At 45.7% G+C, this 18,044-nt stretch overlaps 1 protein-coding gene across 1 annotated transcript in view; it reads right to left on the bottom strand.

Moving 5' to 3' along the window:
* PTPRJ (protein tyrosine phosphatase receptor type J) overlaps positions 1-7,817 on the bottom strand; it is a 66,898-nt gene extending 59,081 nt beyond the window's left edge. The window contains exon 1 of the mRNA XM_054171702.1: positions 7,746-7,817. Coding sequence (XP_054027677.1) covers positions 7,746-7,817 — 72 coding nt within the window. The remainder of the gene's footprint in view (positions 1-7,745) is intronic.
* Between the last annotated feature and the right edge of the window lie 10,227 nt (positions 7,818-18,044).

Genomic DNA, 18,044 nt, shown 5'->3' with positions numbered 1-18,044 from the left:
GAAACTGTGGCTGATCCTGCAAAGAGACTGAAAGAAGCATAATTTACATAGGAGAGCCATGAGCTGTCCGTTCTCCAAATCCAATTTGAGTTATAAATCGGTGGTTCTAACATGTGCAGCACCAAGATGACACTAGAATTTCTGTTATCTGCCTTCACTGGAGAAAAAGAATTAGGTGTGATGACCTAAAAGGAACCCTACCAATTTATCACTGTTCGCTTTATTTCCTTCTTGGTTTGAGACATTTGTAAGGACGCAAAGTTGCTGCAGACTCAGGGAAAACAACTGAGCATGAGCACAAAAGGAGGAAACCCCTAAAATCCCTTATTTGTCCTGTCTAATCTTGCATATGTAAATTTGCTGGCAGCCACAGACACCCACTTCTTCCCCTTCACGACGGTTTTTGTAACAAGTCACATTGTAATGTTGAAAAAGTACACTGAAACCTCAGCATGTCTAATACTGCAACAAAACCACTGGCAAGGCTGAGTCAAATCTCTTTTGATGGTTCCACATTGGTACTTTCTGCTATTAACACACATTTCTTTCACCTGCATCCCAGCAGGTATCAACAGAAGTCCTTCTCTTTCTCAGCCAAAGCTACATCTTGGTCTTAGAGAGGTGATTGGCCCTAAATCCCTGCCAGCACAGAAAACCAGGCCCCCTTTCAATCAGGGCTGATCTTCCTATGGAAATGTTGCTAGGGGCAGAAGCCTCTTCTGTGTTCAGCTGGACACTACTGACCTCTCTAGCATCCTCCCTACCATTTCCACTTCAAAATGCATAGGCCACCTGGCATAAAGACAAGCAGTGGAGCAAGTTTAGACAAAGAAAGACAAAGACGCAATCCCTCTTACTATCAATTCAGACAGTAACTAACACATCATCTGTCCTTCAGCTGATACAGGCAGTGGCCAGAAGAACCTAACTCAGTGAACCCCAGGAAGAACATGTAGCGAAAAGAAGTGACCCCCATGTCTCTGCAGGGACTATTGCCATGGCAGGCACAAGTCCCAGAGGGAGGCAACAGGAAGCTTTCACAGATGGTCCCATGCCTTGGTGCTGCTGCGTGCAAGGCTGGCCTGCCCCAAAATGAAGCTGCACCTTTCTCTAGCCCAGGCCTGCTGCCCCATCCTTTGCAGCATCCTCCCATCTCCTGAGGCAATGCAGCACTCCCAATCATCAGCTGACCTCTGCCCATTCTCCTCATTTCCAGACACTGACTGGGTAGAAATTGTCATTTGAACAGGAAGACTCCAAAGCAGATCTATAAACAGCCTTGCCAGAGTGCCCTGTTTATGAGCGTATATAAGAGAATAATTAACAAGGAAGCTTATTACAAATGTTCTAACTTAACAGAACCCAAGTGTCCAAGAGGAAATGAAGAGAGAAAGCTCAGACTAAGCCCCACCATGACAGGGAATGCAGAAACAAATGTCACCAGCATTTCTGTGAGAAACACCCTCCAGAGCCTTCCAGAGACAAGCCATCAGCAAACAGAACAAGACACCTAATGTCGTGACTGTGGCTTGGAGTCTTCATGGAGGTATGCAAAGTCCTCTGATTCATCTTCATACAATTTAAAAATAAATAGTAAATCCACTGAACTAGCAGAAGCAGAGGTTTTAGATATCCATTGAAACCTGTCAGAACATGCCACACTGCAGCCCCCCAATGCCCAGGGACAAGCTGGGTTTCTACAAAGCTGGTTTGCACAAGTAACCCCTCTTTGGGGAGCACTCCCCTTCAGACTAGATTCAGCTCACAGGATCAGAGATGCTAGGGGTTGGATGGGACCTCCAGAGATCATCTAGTCCAACCCCCCTGCCAGAGCAGGGCCAAAGAATCACAGCATCACAGGCAGACAAACAAACCAAACCAACAACCAACCAACCACCAAAAAAAAAAACCCCAAACAAAAACCAAGAACAAAAACCTACACCAAAGCCTAAGAAAATATTGCCAAAAGGAAGTAAGGAATTAATCTGAGAATGCACCTAATCACAGAGCCAGCTGTGTTTTACATACAAACTATAAAATCCCAACCAGGAAAAGCTCCCAGGCACTGAAGTCTGTCCTTTCACCTAGGCTGTGATGAGAAAGAGGGCTCCAGCACCCTCAGGCTCAGAAGAAACCCACTCACAGAGCCAGGACCAGATGTCACCCTCACCCTTTTCTCTAACACCCACAGCCTCCAACACGGATATGTTAAGAGACTGCATCTGCTTGCCAGGCAACAACAGACAGACTCCAATTTATAGTGAATCCATATTCAAGTCTTCACTTGATGATTTTTTAGTCTCGGAAGCAGAACTTTCTTGCCATCAACAGGGGAAATAGGGGTGAAACTCACATAAATGATTCCTTACAGTCACCCCCTGGCCCATATGGTACACAGTGAACAGACAACAGCACTGTTATGTAAATGGCCTTCTCCTGCACACTACACAGCCAGACCATTTAACCAAAAGACCATGAAGTCTTCCCAATAAACAAAACACCCAACCTAACATTTAAAAATAAATCCTAGAGACAGATGCAGTACACAACAAAAACTTTGGATGCATTAGGCACCAATCAATGACACACCAAATGTGTCTTTTGTATATATAGTTTGGCTAAAACTGAACAAAACAATGGGAAAAGTCCCAAGTGTACCAAACAAAGAGGACATACAAGAAGAATAGGAAAAGGAAACCAAGCAGATGAGCAGCACTGGAGAGAAAGGGATTTGTAGGCACTGGCTAGGAGAGCTTAAGGGTGATCCTTTCTCCTCCCAAAGTAGGACTTGCATCAAACACAGGCCCGAGCCCTCTTCCCCACACATACCAACCAGGTCTGAAGCACCACAAAGCCAAGATTAGTCACAGACCCCACAGGTCTGGAACATCAACATCAGACACCAATATCATTCCTTCCTTCATTTGTGGCTGTAGGTGCAGTTTCCTCTATTCTGAGAAGCAGTTATACCAGTTTCCTTTACTCTATTAAGTTTCTACAGGTAGAGAAAGAGGCTTTCCTATGTAGCCCTAGGTGACTCTGAGGAAAACAAGCAACTAATGGACTATGTGGTTTCTAATACCAAGGGATTCTTCCAGTTTCCTGGAGATGGTATGAAAATAACCTTAATTACATTCAGTGATGTGCCAAATACCACCACCATTACTGAGGTGTATGGGCACTACTCTGTGCTGCCCTGCCTTTTTCAATGAGTGCCCAGCAGTGGCACAAAAGGTAACTAAATGAAGCCACGAGTTCATCGATCCAGCTCTGTTGGACCCCATGAACGTGTCCATTCTTTGCTGAATCACAGAAATACCTTTCCCATTTAATCTTGGATTTCATCCTGGAATTTTAGATTAATAGCCCCAGGAGGCCTGTTTATGTGCAGATACATTTGGGAACAGCTGGAAGGCACTTAAGAGAGAAGCCTTGGTACAGCCTTCCAGAGCAATGAATCTGTTTTGCTCTTCCTGCACATGCCTGATTACTCCTTCCCCCCCTACACGGTGCTTTCCAACATTTCCTATCAACACATGCTCACCTACACTTACTTGTCCTTTTCCCCCCCACAATTATAATCCTCCGCTGCACAGTCATCTCCTGCTGAAAGTCAATTTCCTACCGATGGCTCCATTTAAGACAAGGTTCTCTTTCACTCTCCCCTTCCTACATAGCCCTCTCTGCTAGAGAAAATTCAACTAGCTCCTCCTACACTTCCAGCGACCTTTCACGAGGTTCAAGGTACTATTTACATTCAGATTTTGGAGTCTAAAAGCATTCACATCAGGCTAGCAACCAGATGTGCAGCCACTGACAGTTTTAATAGCTTTTCTCTCCCCTGCTCCTATCATCTCTCCAGCATGCAAAAAAACCCCCAACAACCAAAACTCAAACAAAGGACCTGAGACAGGCTTCCTATCTACAAACATCAAAATCCTAGTCCCTCATGTCGAAATGCTCACTCTCTGATCCACTGTACTTGTAGTAGGAAGAAGGAAACGCATACATTAAAATGATACAGATTATGCCCTACACAATAAACACCCAAAGACTTTAAAACAGCAGCAATTTCACTCTCCTGTATTTAGAAACTCCAACCAACGAGATTTAGATGCCATGAAATTCCTCAACAAAGACTTGCATGTAGCTCATATAATTGAGGAAGTACTAATAATAGCGTGGCTGTTTGCACAGACAACATTTCCACTGTGGGCCTGAATTCTGATCTCAAACATGCAGAAGAAGATATTTTGTTGTGTGTTGCTGACTGGAGACTAAAATCCAAGGACTGGAAACCATCTGAGTGCACTGTGATGTGCAAGCCAGCCCATGCAGCTAGGGAAGTGCTACGTACATCCATGCCACGCTGAAAACAAAGCATCTACTGAGGACTGCAGAAGGTGCCGGTGTTGTGTGGGTCCTCCTAAATGAACATTAGCAAGCTGTGTCACAGCTCTAGACAAAAATGAAAGCCTTTGCACTTCAGCATCAACTGTTAATCATCACAGCAAAGTAACTTGTCCTGACAGAAGAGAGGTGTATTTCTAAGCTCCTCTGACACAAGCCAACTCAGTTCACAGCCACGGCTTTCCCTTCTGGTCTGTGCTGCCTAAGTCCAGGCGTGCTCAGGTCTCCAAATCAGCGATGCCCATACCTGTGCTCTTAATAGTGGTCATTAAAGGGTTTCCTCCAGAAGGGTATTTACAATGGTCACGAGGGAGCTTCATATTTCTCAAGCTTAATTCCTTTTAAAAGCTCTAAATTAGTTTATGTAGACCTGTGTCAGAAAGTATTTGCAAAATGTATTAACTTTACGTACTGAAAGGTACCCAGAATAATTTCATTCATTAAAATTGAGAGTGCTGTACAGGAGAAGAATTAACAACCACCAATATATAGCAGAAATGAACTGACATGTGAGATACACACATGGCAAGCCCACATTTTAGATATGATGGTGCTTCATTTGAATGCCTCAGTTGGAAATTCAGATCAGTAATTAAGTCATAATTGTACAATATCAGTAGGAGTCTGTGCATGGAATTATCTGTAAGAATAAATTATTAGGTGCACATAAAAGGCATTTATAACTCTAGGCACCAAAAGCACAAAAACTGGAGCTTAAAAGTTCACTGATCTTGAGTAGTAGATGCTACATTGATCATATTAGTGATATGACATTCTCAAGTCACTGGCTCCCATTAAAAAAACCATGCAACAAAGTTTGTCTTTTATCCACTCCAACCTTGCCCAATATGTTGAAATTCATTAAAAATAAGGAAGATGCTTATCCCCGAGTAAAAGAAGCCATAAAAAGATCATATGCCTGTCACACCACCCAGGAGCTGCCATGACACAGCTGTTCCACAGCTCGGGATGCTCCCCAGCCCTGGCATGTTTGGGCCGACAATGCTGTCTGTGTTAGGAGCACTGTCCCCTTACCGACCCCAGAGTCATCTGAAAGGCAGCACAGAGACCAGACCCAGCCGAGAGCCACTTCCACACAACTCGCTGCCTCTGCTCTCATGAGCTGGCCTGGAGACAACGGGCAACAGTTCTTACTGGCAACACAAAGTCCAGCTTATGCCACATGCCTGACAGCACTGCCAGCTGCTGTCACCTTCCTGTACCAGCTAAACACCTCACTAAGTAGTCCCAAGCCATGCCCCCATGTGCTAGCTCTAACACCTGACTTAACCTGTGCAAAGAATCCACCATAAAGAGCAAAACTTTTCCCTATTAGAGATCATCCTGATTTTTAGAACGCAATACTGTCTCAACCTTCCTTGGAACAGGCAACAAGTACTGTGCTTGGAGTGTGTGTTCCCTCCAAGAAAGGCTTTGTTCTGCATCCTTACTGCTGGCATTAAGAGACTACATAAACATTACACACTTCTCTCACATGAGCTGTCCTCCCTACCTGCCTGAAGATGCCTCACTGAAATAAAATTACTTCAAGTGAGTGAATGATTTGCAAAATCACACCATCAGTGAGGACTCAATTTACATCCCATTCCTGCAAGGAAAATACTCTCAAGAGGCCTTTCCCCCACCTCTCTTTGTATACCAAGCAAGCTCTCCTAATGTTCAACATCCCAGAAGGTGCTAACGGGCACCAGTGAAGAGATCTGGTGAATGCAGATTTCCACCAGCCCCCACACGCACACCGACACCTAAAGTCACAACCAGGATGGTCAAAAACTGCAGTCTTTGGAATTTTCAGATGATGACACCATGAACTGGGCAGCTCCCACCTAAACTTAAGAGCCACACCAAAACCTGTAGCTCTTACCTCTGCTCTAAAGCACACTGACAGGAGCTCTGCTGCTGTCACAAGATTTCATACCCTGCTTAAGAAAATCTACAAACCGTAGAGGGTCATGGCTGGTAGATTCTTACATAAAGGCTCCTCTGCTTCAAGGAACAGAAGTCAGTACAAGCCACATGCCTGCACAAGGTTCCTGTTGCCTGGGTGAGCCTGAAAGACTGCACCCAAGGGCAATCCAGGCCTGCCCTGAGCTCTTCCAAAATGCTGGAGTATGTGGTCAGCCTTATTCAGAAGAAATTTTAAAACCTAGGCTTGGTACAACAGCAAACAGAGATGGAAAACCAAAACCACACTAAAGTACCCCAAACTGAATGAGACACAAAAAGAGGAGAAAGCAAAGGTTTATAACAGCCTCTGGCTGTTATCATAAGCTGGTGCCAATGCAAGATACAGAAAAAACAGTTTAAAGCAGTCGCATAGTCCTGCTCTGCAGCTCTCGGGGTGGGACTGACACACAGGCCAGGCAGAACTGTCACAACAGATAGCTGAGCACCGTGGCCCACAACAAGGCACCTTCATGCTTCTGAAGCAGAAACCATTACGGCAGAAGCCAAGCAGGTACACCCGGGAGCAAAAGTTCAGCAAAGAGCTGAGCATTTGAGTTCACAGCAGTCACACAGCGCTCCTGCTGAAACGCTAGGAAGCTATTAGCTGAGAGAAGCAAAGGTGAAAGTCTATGCCAGCATGAGATAAGTGGGTCACCTGGCAAAAGACTTTGATTTACATCAGTGGAAGGTGTTCTAGTAAAGACATCCTGTAACATACTCGGGCAAAGAAGCAGGTTTGAACAGAGGCAGAGGCCTCCTGCTCCCCCGTGGCCCTACCCGGCCAGGTCTGCTTTCTCCGCACCGCGGCAGGGTTTTACGTTAAAACTCCGCACGGCTCCTACAGGCTGTAACCCCGTGGGAGATGTACACCACCTGCACGGGCGATGTGCAAATAACGTATTACTAATTAACCGGCAGCGACACGAGGAGGGCAGGCTGCAGTATCGGTGGGGAGCCAGAAGCCGTCCCTACTCCACCTAAGGCAGCCCTCAGCGAGGTAAACAACCGGGGCAGCCCCATGAGGAGAGAAGCCACGCTGGTGCACCACCGGCCGGGCGGGGCTCAGACCCCCGGAGGGCAGGCGGAGCACACCGGGGGAGGCCGCGGCCCTGAGGATCCCGCCAGCTGCCCGCCCCAGGTGCGCGCCGCCTCCGCCGGGCCACGCCGCAGCCCCTTCCCCCCAGCCTCCCCTTCCCTCTCTGGGCGGCACCGCTGAGGGACAAAGCCCGAGCCCCGGCCGCACACCTGCCCCGCCGACCATACGGCTCCCCGCAGCGCGGAGTGGATCGCGGGCAGCTCCCGGCGGGGGCAGGTGCGGCGGGCAGCGGCAGATCCCTTGCTTCCCGTGCCCCCCGCCGCGGTCTCACCTCGGCCGGCAACAACAGCAGCGGCGGCAGTAGCAGGAGGCAGGGCAGGGGCAGCAGCAGCAGCTGCCTCATGGTGGCGGAGAGCGCTCCCCGCTGCGCGCTTGGCCGCTCAGCCCGACGCCGCCTCCCCCGGAGACATGGCCGGGCTGCGCGCCCCGCACCGCCCGGCGTCCCACCCCTCCGCCGCTCCCTCTAGCGCTCCCCGCCTGGAAAGGCGGCGGCGGGGGCCGCCGCGCCGGGGAAAGCCCTTGCGCGGGGCGGAGTGAGGGGGCGAGCGGGACAGCCAGCCGCCAGGGGGGAGGGCCGGTTACGTCCGTCGGCCTCTGCTCCCGCCAGCCCCTCGCCCAGGGCTTAAATGGCCGTCTTGCAGCGGGCGGGGGGGAACTGCGGCTGGCGCTTCCCCGCCTTTCCTCCTCCCTCCCGGCATCTGACATCTCCCCCCGCCGCGCCGGGCTAGGAAGTGGCTCCCTCAGAAAGTTTCCCGGTCTCGGTGCACACCCCCGGAGGAAGCAGCGCCGCGGGTGTGCCCCGACCCGGGACGGTGCTCGGGGGCGGGCGGTATGCGGGAGGGTCGGTGGCGAAATGACGTTAACCCAGTGGGAGAGGAGAGGAGTGCTGCGGTCCCGCATGGCTCCCGGGTGGGTGTAAGGGGCTGCGGAAAGGTTTGTCCGCAGTGAGCGATTCTGCTTATTGCACCATTCATCACCGGCGGGCAGACCCCCCAGAAGTCCTGTCCCACCCCAGGCACTGTTTTGGATGTGTTTTATCCATGTCATCAAAAAGGACATGACATTACCAAACGCAATCGCTTTTATAGCCTTAACTTACTTCCCAGGCTTCATGTACTGCTTCCCATTTCAGTCGTGTGGATGAGAGAAAAGGAGAGACAGGGTCAGCTCAGATCCTATCTTTAGCTCTGGAAACACTGGCAGTCTCCATTCTCTTTACAGCTTGGAGCTCACATGTTTGTAATTTCCCCATCTTTCCCGAGCCCTCGAAACATATGCATAACATTATGGAAGCAACCATTTCCACAGGAGTTCATGGGAAGACTCACCAGAATAAGGGTTGTTCATCTCGGAGAAGGCTCCTGGGAAACCTTATTGCAGACTTGCAGTAGTCAAAGGGGCATACAAGAAAGATGGGAACAAACATTTCAGCAGGGCCTGTTGACAGGACAAGGAGCGATGCCTTTAAACTAAAAGAGAAAGATTCAGATCAGCTAGAAGGAAGAAATTTTTCAACAATACTGGCAGTAAGACCCTCTCCCAGGTTGCCCAAACAGGCAGTAGATGCCCCATCCCTGGAAAAATTTCAGGTCAGCTGAATCAGGCACTGCTCAAGTTGAAGATGTCCCTGCTCACTGCAAGAGGGTTGGACTAGACGACCTTCAAAGATCTCTTCTAACCCAATCTGTGATCATTATCAGGGCATGTGCATACCTTACTGTTCAGGAAGCTGAGACAGAGTCAGGTAAAATGTGGGGGCATCCCTTCATGTCAATAAAATTTGTAGGAAATAGGTAATTACATCAGAAAAGTACCTTACAAATGTCAAGGACTATTCAAATAAGGAAACAAACACCATTAAAAAAAAACAACCAACCACAAACACACACCATTGTTACAAGTACTTTCCCTACATTTCCATTCACAGCAAAGCACCTGAGAATCGTTTTCCAGCTGAAGACTCCTGCTAAAGCATGCACCTGCCAGAAGTCTTATGAGCTGCAGTGAAGTTGTCATTCTGAGAGAATTTCTGCAGCTCAGACCAAACCACTGAGAAATTACAGCTCTGACTCTTAAAAGAAACTCCTTGCTGCAACTCCCTGTGCCTGAGCAGAGCTCCTGTGGGTGTAGGCTCCCAAAGTGCAGCTTCTGGCCAGCCCAGGTTTCATGTGTATGTAAAAATGCAAGCAGCTACCTTTATGGTGACAGAGCAGGGTTACGCTGCACAGCTGCCCTTGAGCAATCATACTTGGTGATCCTTGGCTCCAGCTTGGTGAGAAGAGAGTGGCTTTTTTAATTGCATGCCTTTCCAGTACAACAGCCTAATAACTAATCCAGTTACCCCTGAAATTCAGAGGGAATCTCACCGCTGATTTAAGCAGTAATGGCAGCCAGCCCCGAGGGGGGAAGTTAAATAGAAAATGCACTGAGAAGGCAAGAAGTGAGATCCTGACCGGTTCAAAAGTGTCAGTATCTTCAAGCTGATGTTGCCATCCTCAGACTCCCTGTGTCCCTGGAAAGCTCATTCTTTCTTTCCTTAGCAGGCCACATAACCCAGCTCAGAAGTAAGGGCCATTGTATTTCTTAGGCTGTGTTAACTCCTTGCTCCAAAGAGCGACTGGGCAGTTACATCTCTGCTGCGGGAAGCTGCACTTCTGTCACCACACCAGGTCTGTCTGGATCCAGTATAACTGGTAGGGCTTTTCACACACGAGCTCCATGGCCTCTGTGATTAATTACTTTCTCATATAACCCTTGTGGCTGAGCCCTCACAACTACTCGTATGCCAAGTACCTGAATCAGGAGACCTGCGAAGTTCTGGGAGACAGTCTCATTTCCAGAGCACCCAGAATAGTAGAGGACTGCATTAAATCTGCTAGTAGAGGTATCTAAGCAGAGTATTTCTAGGCCTGTAGTATAAAATTACCTTAATGCCTGTCTTTAACCATAACTAGTGCTGGTCATCAGCAGGATTTATACACAGTAGGTTAAACTGGCACAAAGAGGACATAGGAGGTTTGTTACTGATACATCTCTGACTGGCTGTTAGCAGAGCTCAAGGAAAGGACCAACTCCTTTCCAGAGACATTTACTGGGTGTGAGAAGTATGCAGTAGCTCTGCCTGCACACTCTGATGAAATGTTCATCTCCTGCAGATTGTTTAAAATTCTGTGAGAAATGTTCCAAAAAAGCTTTTCTGATTAGATTTGGAGAGTTCTGTGCAGAAAGAATTACACATGCACCTGATTGCTCCCTTGGACCCATGCCTCTGCTCTTTATAGCATGCTCTGGTTGACTGCTAGCCATGTGGACCTCAGAGAAGAGGTCATGCCAGAACTGCAGACTTCACATGCTGATGAAGGAAAAGAGAAATTAAAAGCTATATTTTAAAAACTCTTCTAAGTGTTAATTGTTCAGCAGCAATAACCATCAAAACACAACTAATTTCCTAGGTATTAGAGGCTCAAGGTTGCATTTCAGGCCACAGGCTCTTCAGAGCTTGTCACTCATCTGCTGGAAATTCCCTGAATTACAAGTGCTGTTGCCTAATTGTTTCTATAGGTAAGTTTTGTTTATTCTACAGGCTTTCATTAAAGCTTTATGTGTGACAGGATTATAAAAGCAGGTAGGTGTTGCTCCTGGGCTAAAGCTTCTACTATACTTTCATCTAGAAGTTAATTTGTGCGCCTGAGTCATGAAACCTCTTCGAAAGGAAGTGTCAGAAAGAAGGATGTGTTCCCACATCCTTCTAATCAGGTTTTTGAACAAGAGACCTATGTTTAAAAGCTGCCTTGAGCTCTTGCACACAAATCCAGGAAGAATGTGCAGGCATTTTATGGACAGTGCTCTAGTTCACACAGCAAGGTATACTGCTGATGCTCTGGGCAGAGAGAGAGAGAGGAAACAGCAAAAATACAGTGGCTCAAAGCTGCCCAAATTGGAGCAGTTGCCCTAATTGATAATGTTTCTCTTTCACTGAGATCAGCAATTAAATATATTAAAAAGAGAGAAAAAATTCAAATCAGTATGGCTCTATTTAACTGCACACTGCAGCCAGCCTTCATCACAACAGTATCTTCTCATTAGTTATTCACAGCTCCATTCATCAGCTCAGTGTGCAGTGTCAGCCAAAAGAGGCATCAAACCGTTGAGCGCCATCAGGAAGGGTGTTGAGAACAATGCAGTGAGAATCGTTTACCAAGGCGTGAAAGCCAGGTGCACTCCACATCCTGAGTGACACATGCCACTGCTCTCAGCACTGCAAGAGGGACACAATGAACAGGGGGAAGGTACCGAGAAGGGCAGTTAAAACCCTGTGGATGGTGGTCCAGCTGTTTTACCCAGGAAAATTTTAAAAGTGAGGCTTTTCAATTAAAAGAGAAGAAAAGGCTACCTGGAAATAAGATGAATGGGAAAAAATGCTCATTAGATCCTACCTAGAACTAAGGATCACTAACACTACTAAGATATTTATTTAACAGATAAAGTGCTTTCTTCCACAGCAGGCAATCAACCTGAGAAATACATAGTCACAGTGGATTTTAAAGGAAAACAGTGTGAGCAGTTCCAAAAAAGAGGGTAGACAAATTCATGGACAGCATGTTCACAAATAGAGAAAAGGCAGAGATGAGTCCATAACATCCCTAATCAATGACTGTGGATACTGGGAATGGACCTCAGACAGCAGCTTGTTTGCTCTTCCTAAACAATCTCCTAATGCCACTGCTGGCGATGGGATACTAGGTTGGATGGATTCATCAGTGGTCTGACCCAGCAGAGTTTCCTACCTGCATACAGAGGCAGTATCCAAACCAGAGCCTGTACAAAGTCCTGCATAAGCATACACCAAGTAACAAGTCTGCTGGCATCAGCCTGTCATTTCAGTAAGCAAGACAGGTAAAGTGGCAAGGAAAGGATATGCTTCTGTTGTCATTCATGAGAGAGGAGCACCCTATGATGCAATTTGACACTGAGGCACAAAATGTGCTGTGTGTTTTTGCTTGGCATTGCAAGCCCTCAGATTCAGACAAGATGGAACCTATGTGACTCACACAGCACAACAAATGGACTTCTGTCCTGTCCATCTTTGCTCAGTGCCCTGAAGCTATGACAGCCCGAAGTGCTCTTTCTGATTGACATTGCTCTGGCTCTTATTTACACCACTCCTGACGCCAAAAGGTCCTTCAGGCTTCTACTTACCACTGAACTCAAAGATGAGTCTCTTGGGAACAACTCATAAAGCAGCACCACAAGTCCCTTTTACATTATAACAGAGGAATAAGGAGAGCATAAACAAAACTGTACATGAACATAATGTGCAGTGTTGTCCCAGGAGCAAATGCAGTTCTGTGGCTTTTAAAATAACCTTGAATTTTAAAAGACTGACCAAAAGTCTTGATATTAGAAGGGATTTTAATTCTTTTTTTCACATATCTAGTAGCAATAAGAGAGAATAATAAATTGGTACCAGTATATTTTGATTCATATGTTCTTAGTTGAAAGGTCTCTTTGCCTGAGCTCACGAGGGACAGGATGAAGACTGGATATTAAATCAGAAATCCTCCTTGGGAGCAGGGCAGTCCTTAGGAAAGATGGAGGCAGCAACTGAAGCATCCACAGCAAACACTGCACTAGCCTCAGCAGCAACTTCAGTGAAAAACCAGAAAGTAACTAAATGCTGCATCTAGAGATGGTCCTACCATTAGAAGTGATGCAGAAAGGTGTCAGAGGTTGGATGTGGCCCTAAGCTCTTTTCTTCTGGTACAAGCTCTCCATAGCCTGTAGCTGCAGCAGGTACTGGCTGGGGACTCCTGTGTAACTCTTAAACAGTGCTTCATTTTTTTTCCCTCACATTCTTCACAAGGAATTAAAGATGTATTGAGCTGCTGGCAGAGCCATGTCAGATGGAGGTAAAACATGAGCAGACTGGACATTCAGAGACAACATGTCACTTTTTACAACAAGAGGGATGTTAACTGGTTGGTTCTGATTAGGCCATGTTGGGATGGTTTTATTTTGACTGAAGGGGAGGACAAAGTCAGTCTTTGCTGTTGTGGTGGGTGCTAGCAAAGAGAACAAATTGAAAATGAGCCTTTGTGGGCCGAAGACTTTAAGGTGCTGCTTTCAGTTACTACTGAAAGCAACTTTTGGAGGTGGGTAACACCTTCAATCTATTACACTCATTCAGTGGCCGGTTTCCTCTGTGTGGGAAGGGAGGTGGGTAGGAGGATGTCTTTTACATAATAACTGAAGGAAAAACAACCATTAACACTCCACAGACTAGCACACTCCAAAGCATCTGTGGCACCTGAACTAATTCCAACTTAAGAGAACATTTTTTTTTAAGTGACTCAAGTTCAGGCAGACACCAGCCTTTAAAACAGGTCACCTTCTAGACAGCAACAAATGGGAGTTGAGAAGAGGTCATGGTCCCATAGCTTGTCTCACAAACATGAGGCCCCATGTAATCGCTAGGCTTCAGCCAGCAGTGATGTCATGGACTGCAAAGGGCTCTAGCACACCAGATACACATCAGAGTTTTACTCTACCTGTAGAAAGGGCAGGAGGAAAGCAATCTTCATGACAGGCAGTCTCTGCAGGGATTAGTGAAGGGCATAGTCATAGCTCAGCTGCCCCACACAGGAGAGAGGTCTGAGGTAGCATACTGAGCAAGAGGAAGCAGAAACTGGCAGGATTCTAGGAAATACCAGAAGCTGGCAGCCTGTGTAGCTGGCAGAAAGATTTTTCCCTTTCTCCACCTGCCAGGTTTTTTTTGTTCTTGTCTCCCAGCTGACTGAAGACATGCATAGATGCTTTTTAGCATATAAAACTCCAGTGGAACCACTTCCATTTACTATTTAAGACCCCAGAGTGACACCAGATAATCCAAGTGGAAAAATACCAAGCTGATTTCTAAATTTGTACTGGAGAACATACAATAGCTGAGTAGGGAATGGATGAAACCACCTGTCCAGTATAAACTGGCAGGTGTGTGTATGACTGGGGACCTCTGTCAAGGGCAGTATAAAAGGGAGTGGCTGGACAGATTATGCTGCACAAAGTCCAATATACAACAAACTCTAAGAACTGAAACCGTAAGGAGCCTGTCACCAAAACCAAGGTTCTGTGATGCCACTTGCAAAACTACTGATACTTTAACAGCACCAAGATTTTCACATCACAGGATTGTCATCTCCAGAGATGTAGATGACTGCTCAAATCCCAGAGTAGCAGATATCCATTAAATAAGGAACAAGCTAAAAAGGTTTCAAAAAGAAATGTGTTTAAACCTTTGACAAAAGGACTGAGCCTCCTTTTTCCTTTCTTTTGACATTGTAAATGGAGGGGTGGGCACACGTTGAACACTAGACTTTGATGTCTTTTGTTTGTCTGAGAAATCTAAATAATGAAGTATAATGCAAAATTGAAGGTGTCTTCCAAGCATGATGCTTATCAATGATATCAGGAGAGAGCCTTTTATGGACATCCTAGGAGAGTAGTTTTCAGGGCCATTTAACACTTGCTCCACTGCAGAAATTACCCCTAAAAGTGAAGTAGACACATCTTCCTGGACTCATTTCACACATGGTACTGAAGCATGGACTATTTTCATAGCAATCTACATCTGGCAGTACTGTACAGCGAGAGAAGCAGTTATGTGATCAATAAAATTACTGGCTGGAGCACAACTGGCCTGTTTTACATCGAACCAATATTCTCCTGTACAAATATCTGCTTTAAGCTAAACATCTTTTGCTTTTAGCTAAACATCTTTTGCTTTTTAGAAAGGTATGCAAAAAATGTCAGGCAGAAAAAAAAAGGAAGAGGTGAGACAAAGTCCCTGGAGTTTTTGTATCCAGTACACTGAGATCAGATAACCTCAGATTCCTCTTTGTATATCCCCCTGATAGCTCTCAGGTCCTATTTACTGTGCTCAAACCACTGTGGTTGAATTGGGATGTTTTCAAGCATCTTGGCAGTAACACCTACCAATTGAGCTTGAAAAGCAAGATGGCAAAAAGGAAGACATCTGCCTGGGAAGAAAACAAAAGCTGACATCAAAAAATTATTAGTTTACATCCCAGCTAGAAGGGCTGAACTCCCTGGTTCCAATTTGCATCCCTGCACTTGCAATTCTAATGCCTGATGAAGCACTCTGATCTTTGTTCATTTACTTGTCCTGTCTGACTGGAAATGATGTTTTGGCAACAACCTGCTATTTACTGTGGCACCACAGCTTTCAACACCCTTCAAAGACATGCTGAGGCTTAGCTGGCCAAATCCTTCTGCTGGCCTTTCAACTCTCGGTGAGATCCAAGTGCCCAGCTTGCTTAGATCCCTTTCAAAAATGCCACATTCTGGGTTTTGATAACATTTTGTTGTTCATTTCTGTTTTTAGAAAACTCCCTGCTATCCACCACTTGAACAGTCAGTGCTATACAGCTTCCTGATGCTACTGGGAAAAGCTCTTACACTCACTAAACTCTTGTAAATGAAATAATAAGCTACAAATCAAATAGCAAAGTATTGCTGTTGATGTTCCCCGTGCTCCAATCCTGTGCCCTTGCATGAGAACAAAAATTATACACCAGCAGATTGCTCTTTGGATTAATAATTTCCATGTGTGATGCTTCCACCTGCAGTTCCTCAGTTCAACACCATGCTGTTCAAGGGTCCAAAAGGCAAGGACACCACATAAATGACAGCTAATTTCTGATGGATTAGATTCAGTCCACTTCAGCAGGTACTCGCCAGCAACAGGCCAAGTTAACTGTACAGCTTACAGCTTACAAATGTTGTGTGAGTAGTCTCTGTGCTTTTCAAATTAAAAACTTCCAGTTTCTTAAAGATCCTCAGCTTCCCAAAGTGCATCTACACAGATGTTGCAGCAGCTTTGCAGGACATGAAAACAACTAAGCATTTGTTGTTTTTATACTTGTCCTCCTTCCTAATTGCTGCAGACAGGGTAACTCCACAGTGAGCTAGTACAGGAAGACAATGGCTCTACAGACTCGATGTTACCTGGGTTTATTCTCTCTTTTAGCCCCCATGAGTGTCTGGCTAAGGAGCTGTACCTGTCACCTCTGTTGCTAGAGAGATTAAGCACATAACTCCTTTCAAGTATGTGCTATACATGGTTCTACAGCAGCACATTACTCAAATTAACTGTGTCACTGTGAAAACACTCCTTTTTGGCAAGAAATAACTTAACAGTGGCCAGGGAGACAGGAAACAGGAAGAGAAAAGGGCGAGGGGGAAACAGATATGAAGGGTATGGCAGAAAAATTACTGCCTTATTTCTCAAAAAAAAAAAATCATCATACCTCCAGGGGATACCAAAGCAAAGAAATAAAATACATATTTGAAGCAGCTGACCAGGAACAAATCAAACGGTCCAGAACCTCAACAAGAACACAGCAAGTCAAAAGCAGGGGAACACAGACTGGTTTTTTGCCCTGCTGAAAGAGCATTGCTGCTGCTGTGCTATCAGCCTAAGCAGAGGCAGGAGGCAGGACTCAACCTGTGGCTGCAAGCACTGCAGAGGGGCCATAAACACATTGCATGAGGTTTCTGTCAGACTGTGCTGTCATCTTCCACAAACCAGACAGTGCTGAGGCCTTCTGTTAGGACTAAGCGCTTCACTCTCAGTTGCTGGCCTCTTTGCTCTAATGCACTCCTAAGAGGGAGACTTAACAACAGATACAGGAGGGAAATTATTGTCGTGGGTGTACTTGCCATGGCTATCTATCAAAATGATTTCACCAGCCTTGCCTGGGTCCCATCCAGGTGGGGGTTTTGTAGCTTGAAGGTGGTATGTCCTTTGGAGAGCTTTCTAATCCCTGCAGCTCAGGAAAGCAGGAGATAATGGAGGATGTGCTTAGTGATTATCAGAGGGAATCATAATGGAGCATTTGCACAATTAATTCATTTCCTATATCCAGCATACTTAATTAATCTAGGGAATAAAACTGATTATATTTCTTTTCTAGAAAGCATATTCTTTCTGCAACAGAACTCAATCCTGCCTATACTATTAATAAATGGTTTGGTGAGATAAATAACACCCAATTAATTTTTTTTTAATGATTTGCCACAGCATCAATCTTACCTAGTCTGTTAGCCAGTTCTGATAGTGCAGGAAGTATGCATCTCCAGGATGCAAACAATTCTTTGTTTAAAGGTACAAGATTCGAAATTAAAGCCATAAACATACTGAGATTCTGATTAACAATCAACATTTTTACTGGCTGCTCTCCCTCTGAAGAGGTCCTCAGGCTTTAGCTTGTTCAGGTCTTTAGAGACACAAGGATTAATCCTGATTGCTGTCTACATGCTTGTTAAAAGTTTTGATTTCCTAAACAAGCCTTATATGTAAGAGAGATAATTTAGGTTTTTATTTGCAGGCTTTAAGATAGGAAGGTGAATAATCTACTTAGTTTGCTGCAGTACTTTCTCCCTTTCTTGCAGGAGCTGAGCTTTCTGGTGTGCCTTACTGGAGTTTGGAACACTGTACACAAGAATGGGCTGAGGAAGAGGTTAAGGCATGCCTAGGCCAAAGACAAGCAATAGC

Source organism: Dryobates pubescens, chromosome 22 (assembly GCF_014839835.1).
Source record: "Dryobates pubescens isolate bDryPub1 chromosome 22, bDryPub1.pri, whole genome shotgun sequence".
NCBI lineage: Eukaryota > Metazoa > Chordata > Aves > Piciformes > Picidae > Dryobates > Dryobates pubescens.
The sequence above is the reverse complement of the archived record's forward strand: the minus strand, read 5'-3'. Positions and strand labels throughout refer to the sequence as shown.